Source organism: Balaenoptera acutorostrata, chromosome 3 (assembly GCF_949987535.1).
Source record: "Balaenoptera acutorostrata chromosome 3, mBalAcu1.1, whole genome shotgun sequence".
Taxonomy (NCBI): domain Eukaryota; kingdom Metazoa; phylum Chordata; class Mammalia; order Artiodactyla; family Balaenopteridae; genus Balaenoptera; species Balaenoptera acutorostrata.
The window spans coordinates 65,695,938-65,706,042 of record NC_080066.1 but is presented as its reverse complement, the minus strand read 5'-3'; the positions used below and the strand labels follow the sequence as shown (position 1 = coordinate 65,706,042).

Genomic DNA, 10,105 nt, shown 5'->3' with positions numbered 1-10,105 from the left:
AGAGCAGGAGGGGCAGGGCAGCTCAGATGGAGAACAGCAGAGAAAAGACCCACCAGGGGAAAGAAGTCCCCTCCTTCTCCGCTTCCTCACTCAGCTCTCCCCTCGACACCTCCTCCCCATGCCTTCAACTCCTTCCTCATGGTCCTTCCCATGCACTTGCTCGGAGGAACCGAGCCTTGGAGCAATCCTGGTGTCCACCTCCTCCTCCCAGCCTCTGCCACCCTGCTGGGGGCTCCAAGGAAAATCCTATACCTGCCCAGACTGTCACCGTCTTTACTCTCAGCTGGGACTCAGAGCTTCCCCCAAAGTCCCTCCTTGAGTCCCTCCCCCAGCGTGGCTCTTCAGACCTCACCTGTGCAAGGTGTTCCCCCCAACCTCTGCCTTCCGCCCCGGCTCCCTTCCACATGCCTCCTCCCTCTCACCTTGGATTGTGCTAACCTCTGCGGTGTCACCCCCCCTGATCCCACCACAACCACCCCCGGGGCACTAGCCTACCCAGTTTAGAGCGGGTGAGACAAAGAGAGAAGCAGAATCATTTGCTCACACAGCCAGGAAGATGTAAAACCAGGATCCGAGAGGAGGTCTGCTGACCCGGAGCCTGCCCTAAGCCCTGGGTTCTCTCATTCCTTACCGACGACCCCTCTCCAGGTGTGCCCTGCACCCCCCAGGCTTGCTTCAGGGATCTGGTATTCGATTCACACCCCATCTCCAGCTTTACTCTCTCTCCCCTGCCTCTTTCTCCTCTGTGTCTCCCATTATAAAAAGGAACTCCAGTTCTCAAATATTTTTCTTTTAATATCTCCCTCCACAGGAAGAAAAAACACTTTCTTCAGTGTCACCCTTCCTACAAACCCCTTAGCTCTGTCTCCTTCTCCTCTCAGCCCAGTGCTCTGCTTCCAGGTCCTCCCCACCACCACCACCCACCCAGGGCCATCTGCTGTCCCTTCGTGTGGAATGACTCTGGCCAAGGGCGCCAGCTACCTCCTGCTGCTAAAGCCTAGCAGAGCGACTGCTCAGAGTCTTCTTGGAGAGCACCGTGGTGGAAAGCGGGAGTCCGGGGATCAGACACAAGTTTGAAAGCCCCATCTCCATCCCCAACCTCCTCCACCGCTCTGTAGCTGTGTGGCCTGAAGGGCATTGCTTAACCTCTCTGAGACTCAATTTCCTGATCTGTGAGTTGAGGGTAATAATGATAACTCTTTACAGGGATGCTGTGAGGCTTGGATATATTGCCAGCACTTGTGGAAGCACTCTTCTTGCTTACTTTCTCATCCTTATTGTTGGGGATACAAACGACCTCAAAGGACACTTGACCTGGTGGATGCCTCCATCCTTGAATCCTCCCCAGCCCTTGCTCCCATGACCCGCGCTGTCCCGATTTTCCCTCTTAGCTCCTCTGCCAGCGGATCCTCCTCGGCCCAGGCTTCCAGGACTAGAAGGCCGTCAGCTCAGCCTTGGGCACTTTCCTACCGCACAGGGTGCTCCAGGCAGTCTCTCAATCCCGGGGCTTCAGGGAACATCTCTTTGCGGACAAGTTGGGGATGGGATGGTGGGGGGCGTGTGGAGTTGGTCCGGGGGTATCTGTGGGTGGAAGCTCGGGGCAGAGACGCAGGCAAGAATCTGATGTGAAGTGGTCGTGGAAGCCGTGAAGGTGTGCAAGATTACCCAAGCAGAGAGTGGAAAGGTCTGCTGGGGCCCTGGAGGTGCTCAGGGGTTCAGAGGGGGAGGAAGACAGTTAAGACAGTTCCAGAAGAATGGAAGAGATGAGCTTCGGGAAGGAGGGATGGGCCAATCGAGTTCAAGGAGATGCCCTTGGCTTTGGAGGTTAGGTGCAGCAGGAGACCTTGGCCGTGGAGGGTCCCGAGGGGCTGCCCATCAGCAGAGTGGTAAGGGCGAGGACAGAGGCAGAGGAGCCCAGGTGAGGGGCCTCAGCTCAGTGGCCTCGATCTTCTGAGGCCCCAGAAAGCGGATTACCCTGCAAAGCCCCTCGAGCTGACTTTCCAAATCCCCAGTAGTGCTTCTCTGTCACAGGGAGGGTTAGCCCCACTTACATAAGGGCGCTGCACCACCCCCTCTGTCCCCTTAACTCCATGATTCCTTCCAGAAGTTTCACACTGTCCCTCCTCTCCCTCAGGCTCTAAGGCTGGGCCAAGCCCTGCCCCAGGCTCACCCAGAGGTGAGCCCAGTTCCGCCAGATGCATGGTCCCCTCCAGACCAACATGGGGCTTTCTGCTGCGGCCTGGGCATGGGGTGGGAATGGGGATAGGGGCCAAGGAGCCAGGAAAGGAACAGCTGTTTGCCAAGGATTCCTCTGGGATCTTCTCCACAACCCTGAGAAGCAATCAAAATAACAGCCCCCATCATTTATTACATGCCTACTAAGTGCCAGGCCCTGGCATGTTTTGAGAATCATCTGACTTAGCTTCCCCAGCTACCCTACAAGGCAGGTACTTCTTCTGTCACCCCTTTTTACCGGAGACTGAAGCTCAGACAGGTTAAAGCACTTGCTCAGGGACGCGTGGCTGGCGGTGAGGGAGCAGGGATTTGAACTTGGGTCTGTCTCGGCTGTCTCCACCCACCCTCGGGGTCAAAGGAAAGACAAACGCCTCCTCCCGCCTCCCCACCTCAGAACCGTCACTGGGTTCGAGCTGGGAAAACTGGATCTGGGGACGCTGAGGGACCAGGCTGCCTGGGACTGTGAGGAAAAGTCAGGGAAGGGCCGGGAGGCCGCCTGAGAGCCCGCGGCCAGGCTCAGGGGCTGCGTCCTCACCCGCTCCAGTCCTGCAGGAGACCCTCCACGTGGGGCCCAGACCCCACCTGCAAGCCGGCCTCAGACCCTACATTGGACCCATTTCCACGTGTGATGGGAGCTGCCTCTGTGCTGGGCGTCTGGGGGCTGCTAGCCTTCCTGGAGTGCCCAGACCCTCAAATCCTGGGCCCCAAGCTGTCCCTTATGAAGGGATTAGGTGAGAAGCGCCGGGGCAGAGAGCAGTACCCGCAGTGCAGCGACACCCAGACACACACACACCTCGGCCACACACTTGTCTCTAGACCCCTACGGTCCTGGGGCCAGTGGAGTCCACACCTCCCTTCACGACTGGATCAGCTTGAGAGCACAGGGGCCCGGAGACACTGAGCAGCCTGGGAGCCGGTGTGGGCGCAGCAGACCCGACCAGCTCCCGGGGGCACCTTGGTAATGCTGCAGGTGTGGCTGGTTGATCCCCTGTGGAGACAGTAAAGATTAAGAGGATCATAAGCTGCATCCAGTGCTGCCCTGGGAGAAATCTCCCCAAGCCGGAGCCGCTGCTCTGAGGGGAAGTTGGGGCAGCTCCTGAGTTTAGACAGAGGGGCCAGGAGGCAGGAGCATAGAGAGGAGAGACAAGGAGACAGAGACAGAGGGAGAAGTAGAGATAGATGAGAGACGGGGGCACAGACAGAGAGACAGAGGATCAGAGAGGGAGGCAGAGGCTGGGCCCGGCTCAGCGATCCTGAGGCATCTCTTAGGCAGGAAGGCAGAGGCTGCCCTGGGACCAGCCAGGACCAGGCTGACAGCGCCCATGAGCTCCAACATGGCTGCAGCGGCGCCGGCAGCTGTGCCTGCCTCCAGGAAGGAGTCTCCAGGCAGGTGGGGCCTCGGGGAGGAGCTGACAGGTATGGCTTTCCTGGACGTAGTAGGGTCTGGACCCTTGGAGAGTGGAGTGTGGGTCAGAGGTTTGCAGGGACCGTGAAAGGAGCCGGAGCGACTCAGACCGAGCCCCAAGGACTGTGGGCAAGTGTGAGGGAACCTGTTGGCAAACCCAGAATCCTAGAAACATGGGGATCAGACAGGACAGCTGAGTGGATGGGGGAGGAAAGGAGAGAGAAGGGCCCTCAGGGGGTGGGAGCAGAGGTCCGTAGCAGTGGTGCCAAGATTGCTTTTGTGCGTGAGGGAGCCTGAAGCCACCTGCAGAGAGAGGGAGCGGGAGGTGGGGCAGAGAGTGTCCTCTTGTTGAGAACTGGTCATGGCGAGAGAAGGCGGAGGAGGAGGGCTGAGGGGGTGTGATAAGCGGGACACTTTTCCAGATGGGAGAGACACCGGCGCGTCTAAAGGCGGGTGCACAGGAACCTGAGGACGAGGAAGCAAGGAGGGCGTAGGGGTCCCTGAGGAGGCGGGAGGGGTATGTGACCAGCCCTGCCCAGTCCCCACCCAGCCCGGCTGCCCTCAGGCGCAGGGCCCTCGCTCCAGTGCCGCGTGTGCGGGGACAGCAGCAGCGGGAAGCACTACGGCATCTACGCCTGCAACGGCTGCAGCGGCTTCTTCAAGAGGAGCGTGAGGCGGCGGCTCATCTACAGGTGAGGCAGGGCAGCGCCCGCTGCCCTCCAGCCCCCGAAGGTGCCTGGGAGGGATGGAGGATGGTCAGGGAAGAAGGAGCTGTGGCAAACATGTCCGAAACCCACGGCCCAGGGCCTGGGCGGGACCCTGACTCCCTGGGGGTTCCCCTCCGCCCACAGGTGCCAGGTGGGGGCAGGGATGTGCCCAGTGGACAAGGCCCACCGCAACCAGTGCCAGGCCTGCCGGCTGAAGAAGTGCTTGCAGGCGGGCATGAACCAGGACGGTGAGTCGGGAGACCACCCGGAGACGCGTGGCAGAAGAGAAGGGGGCGTGTGACCCGTGGGGCGTCCTGACCCTCCCTGCCTCCCCAGCCGTGCAGAATGAGCGCCAGCCACGAAGCACCGCCCAGGTCCGAATGGACCGCGTGGAGTCAGACACGGAGCCCTGGCTGGAGCCCCTGGCAGCTCCCCCGACCCCAGCAGGGCCCAGCCCGCGGGGCCCTACACCGGTGTCTGCAGCCAGAGCCCTGGGGCCCCGGGCCCTCACGCCTCCAGGCCACCACCACTTCATGGCCAGCCTGATCACGGCCGAAACCTGCACTAAGCTGGAGCCAGAGGATGGTAAGTGGGAGGATGGCTGAGCTCCCGGGTCCTGCCTTCATCCCACACCCGGGCCCCTGAGACGCCCCTGCCGCCTACCTCGGAGCAGGCCTGATGCACAGCCTCCTCCAACAGCTGATGAGAATATTGATGTCACCAGCAATGACCCCGAGTTCCCCTCGTCCCCATACTCCTCCTCCTCCCCCTGTGGCCTGGACGGCATCCATGAGACGTCGGCTCGCCTCCTCTTCATGGCTGTCAAGTGGGCCAAGAACCTGCCCGTGTTCTCCAACCTGCCCTTCCGGGATCAGGTATACCCGTCAGGGGGCCCACAAGAGTCCGCCGGGCTGGGGGCGCATACCGCCTTGTGCAGGTGATGATTGGCGGTGCACGCGGCTTGGGGATGGTGACGGTTGGGGACACCCACGCCTCAGAGTCAGTGATGGTCAGGGACACCAGTCTCAGGGATGTGACTGCTGGGGGTGCTACAACTCTGGGCAGCGATGATGGTCGGGGTCATCACCCAGGGGAAAGTGATGGCCAGGGACACACGGGGACCAGGGATTTGAAGACAGTGCCTGTGCCCCTCTGGGTCTTCTTTCCTCCTAGACAAGCCCTCAGGCCCTACAGATGCTCTGTATGTCACAGGGTGGTCTGCACACCCTAAACAGCATCAGTGGGCAAACCTGGGCTCCCTTGGAACACAAATGCCCCTGACTTCAGGGCTTGCATTTCAGCCCTGCCTCTTCTCTGCTAGGACACCCCTCTGGGCTTCTCATGGGCAAGGGGACCTGTCATGACAAATCCAGGAAAAGAGGCACACTGAGAGTCTGAGTCCTTAGCCAGTGGTTTGGATGAAGCAGCTGAGAAGCCAGGCTGAGTCGGCTGAGGATGCCTAACTTAGGATGCTGGTGGGGAGGACTTGAGGCTGCCCAGCTTCTCACAGCTCCAGGATTTCCTGTGTATTCCACTTGCAGCTTTGGATGGAGCCCACAGAGTATCTTGCAGCTGAGGCATCTGGGCCAGATGGTGCCAAGTCCCAGAGCTCTGGACCCCTGGTTGATGTCAGGCAGAGGTCAGAATGTTCTGGGCACCCGGGACCAGCCCTTCATTTCCTAGGACACCTGAGAAGGTGGCAGAGGTTCCAGGCTGAGCCAGAGGAGCTGTGTATCAGTCCTAACTCTCGCCCTCTCTCTGGGCACAGGTGATCCTGCTGGAAGAGGCATGGAGTGAACTCTTCCTCCTCGGAGCCATCCAGTGGTCTCTGCCCCTGGACAGCTGCCCACTGCTGGCCCCGCCTGAGGCCTCTGCTGGTGGCAGCTCTCAGGGCCGGCTGGCACTGGCCAGTGCAGAGACTCGAATCCTGCAGGAGACCATTTCAAGGTTCCGGGCACTGGCGGTGGACCCCACGGAGTTCGCCTGCATGAAGGCCCTGGTCCTCTTCAAACCAGGTAGCTGAGTCTTTGCCCAAGCCTTAGAGGAGAGTGGTTGGGGATGAAGAAGGGGAATTCTGGTGACTTCCTTCTGCCTCTCACTTTCCCTCCATGGCCCCACATAGACGCAGATGTGTGCAGACTTCTTCCCTGGGGGCAGGAGGGGATGGATGGCTGCGGGGCTGGGCTCACGCCTCCTGAGGCCCTGGCTGACTGTGAGGGGGGCGGAGGGGCTGAGAGAGAAGCTCACTGCTGCTGCTTCTCTCCAGAAACACGGGGCCTGAAGGATCCTGAACATGTGGAGGCCTTGCAGGACCAGTCCCAGGTGATGCTGAGCCAGCACAGCAAGGCCCACCACCCCAGCCAGCCTGTGAGGTGACCCGCGCACGTGCCTACCTGCCCATCTCTCCCTTCATCTCGCCACCCCCCTGCCCACCTCTCTGGCACCAACTCAGGGCTGCACTGTTTAGATGGCACAAGGGTCTCAGTACAACCAGCCCATGGCCGACACCTACTGAGTGCCAGGCACGGCACCAGGCCAGGGCGTAGGGACCAAAATGTGCATAAGGCAAACTTGCTGGCTCCTAGGGGTGCCCAGCACAGTGACCACACTGCAGTTGAGGGCTGGTCTTGAGGGCTGCATGTGTCTGCAGGAGACAGAGACCCACTGGGAGATGGGGTGCCAAGCAGAGCTGGAGGCAGGGCTGGACTTGGAGGAAGGATAAGGTCTACAAGGAGAGAAATCATCATTCACCAAGAGAGGGAGAGAGAGAGAGAGGCGAATATGCATATGTTCTTAGGTCAGGAGCCCAGTTTGGAAGGTATAAGAGATCGCTGTCACTGAGAAGGTGGGGGACTAAGCCAGAATGGCTCTCTGGCATCAGCCCGTTCAGGCCAGCCAAAGGCCAAATTCTGATTCGCTAGGCAGAGAGGAGCCACTGCAGGCTTTTGAGCAGGAGAGTGCTGTACACAGAGCTGGGCTTCATGCAGGGGCGTGGCAGTGAGTACAGAGCAGCCAACCAGGGAGGGAAGCAGACATTGCCATCATCCAGGGGAGCCGTGGAGTTCTGCTCTTTGGGAGTGGAAAGGCAATGACAGATGCGGGAGCCACTGGGAGTTGAGGTGGGTCAGACTTGGTACTTGAGTGGATATAAGGAACGAGGGGAAGAAGAGCTATTTGGGAGACGAGGTAGTCAAGAAATAAAAAGGAAAGTCAGGAGGAAAAGAGTTTTGAGGGAACATGAGGCCTGTTGGAGGTGCAGCGGGACATCTGACAGGGAGGCATTTGCACAAGCCATGTGCATGGACAATAGCCCTGCCCTGGCTGGGTTTGGAGGACAGTGGCTGCCAGCTGAGACTGTGGCTGCAGGGACAGTGGGGCAGGAGCCAGTGCTCTGGGACTGCCCGGCTCGCCCCGGCACCAGCAGATCCAGCGGAGCCTCAGCAAGATTGGACCACTTGGACTCCAGGCACCTGTTGGCTATTTTAGACCATATTTTCTGCATTCTCTTGGGCCCCCAGCAGTTCTCTCTGAAGAAGTAAGCTAACACGGGCACCCTCGAATCCCCTGTAATCTGAGAAATGATCAAAAGAAGAGGTAGTTTACTTTTAGAAAGAGTGAAAGGTACAAGGACTATACCCATCACACAGAAAGATTTCTGCTATTGGTGAGCATAGGTAGAACGTGTCCCTAAGGCTCAACACGGCACCCTAAGAACAGTCATCACAGACATTCAGGCACCAGCGGCCCTCCTTCACCAGGTTTCTGTTGGGCTCAGCTCCCAGAGATGTCTGGGCATACTGGTTTTGTGTCAAATTTCAAAATTCTGATTAACATTTCCTTTGCCACTCCTATTGGAGTTGGTTCAGTATCAACTACAGGCAGAAACTGAGTGCTGAGCAAGTGATTTGGGGTTCTCTAAGCCAGTGTATTTCAGTTTTTAAAAACTGCAACACCCAGGAAGAAATGCAATTTCCATCATAACCCAATAACACACAGACCCTGAGACAAAGTTCCCCCAGATAATACCTGCCCTTACTTTGAATGATTTACTCTGATATTTCTGTTTAAATTATTCAAATTGTTTATTGTTTAAAAAGGCTGGTTGTGACCCACTTCCGGCAGTTTGAAAAACAATTTCTCTACTTGGCTTTATAGTTACTCCTTCCTGACCCTCCTTAGATCAGAAAAGCAGAAGAAGGGAGGGGTGCACGACTGCTCAGTGCCACCGGCTTGGCTCTTACAAGAGAAAGAAAGCCCTTGGTTTGGCAAAACAAGTTCAGTAGGTCATTGGGAGGTGGGAAGGCTTCCCGTAGACCTCCGTGGTAGAAGCTGAGCTTGGAGCTGCCCCCCTTTGATGTGGCCTCCTTGACATTGGGCACTGACCCCAGCTGTCAGTCCTCCCACCCAAGGAGGGTCTAATGCCCCTCCCCGTCTCTTGGGGCTTCACCATCCACCTTCTCTGCACTGGGGACCCCTACCTTGGCAAATGGTTCTTATTTAAAACTACAATGACTCCTTTTCTGGATGAGTATCTCAGCCACAAAAATTAAGTTTCGATTGCAGAACATTTTCACTAATGGCTAGCTACTCTATCATCCTAGGTGGCTTACAGAGGGGAATATATATATATATATATATATATATATATATATATATATATTTTTTTTTTTTTTTTTTTTTTTGGCCGTGTCACGCCTTGTGGGATCTTAGTTCCCCAACCAGGGATTGAACCCAGGCCCCGTGAGTGAAAGCGCCGAGTCCTAACCACCTGACCACCAGGAAATTCCCAGGAATTTATATTCTTATTCAAATATATGTGGTATTAATCATCATGTAATTATAATCATTATATTCAATTAATAATATATTCACATGTACTATTAATATAAATAACGTCTCACTTTATAATCTTTACACATAATAAACGATATTTATTCACTATTTTCATCACACTCCTCAACTAAAGATTGGAGGAGGGCCACAGTGGGTCAGGGGTAGGTGAATGGGGCCGTCCCTCTAAACTCCTCCTCAGTCACCCTGGGCACCGGTCATCCCTCCTCTCCTTCCCCCTCCTCGGGCTCAGAAGCTGCTAAACTGACGGTGTCCTCTATGCTGTTCAGGTTTGGGAAACTGCTCCTGCTCCTCCCGGCTTTGAGGTGTATCACTTCCGAACGTGTTGAGCTCCTCTTTTTCCGCAAGACCATAGGGAACACGCCAATGGAGAAGCTCCTTTGTGATATGTTCAAAAACTAGTGGAGGTGGAAATAAAATGGGTGCGACCACTGTGGAAAACAATCTACTGAAGCTAAACATCTGCCTGCCCTTTGATTCGGCAACTGCACTCGTAGGTATGTGGACCTAGCAGAAATGTCCACCAAAAGATAGGACAAGAATGTTCGTTGCAGCTTTTTTCATAATAGCTCCAAACTGTACAATGACAATAGGCTGGATTAATAAATTGTGGTACATTCATATAATGGAAAACAGCAATAAAAAGGAATGAACCATCAATATTATGTGGCAACATGGATAAATTTCATAGATGTAAACGCTGAACAAAAGCATCCAGGCACCACTTCTGCTTATACAAAGTTCAAGAACAGGCAAGGTTAACCAATGGTGGTAGAAGTTGGAATAGTGGTTACCTCCGCGGCAGGGGGTGGGGTTGATTGGAAAGGGGCCTGAGGGAGCCTTCTGATGTGCTAGAAATGTTCTTTATTTTGATCCGGGTGGTGGTTTCATAAATTTATCCATTCAT

At 56.2% G+C, this 10,105-nt stretch overlaps 1 protein-coding gene across 1 annotated transcript; it reads left to right on the top strand.

Moving 5' to 3' along the window:
* Positions 1 to 3,523: 3,523 nt before the first annotated feature.
* On the top strand, positions 3,524 to 9,600 carry NR2E3 (nuclear receptor subfamily 2 group E member 3). The gene is made up of 8 exons (XM_007197780.2): positions 3,524 to 3,651; positions 4,206 to 4,332; positions 4,492 to 4,595; positions 4,684 to 4,932; positions 5,047 to 5,222; positions 6,116 to 6,362; positions 6,614 to 6,719; positions 9,468 to 9,600. Exons 1-8 carry the CDS (start codon positions 3,558 to 3,560, stop codon positions 9,598 to 9,600), a joined length of 1,236 nt encoding a protein of 411 aa, XP_007197842.2. The 5' UTR covers positions 3,524 to 3,557.
* The last annotated feature ends 505 nt before the right edge of the window (positions 9,601 to 10,105 follow it).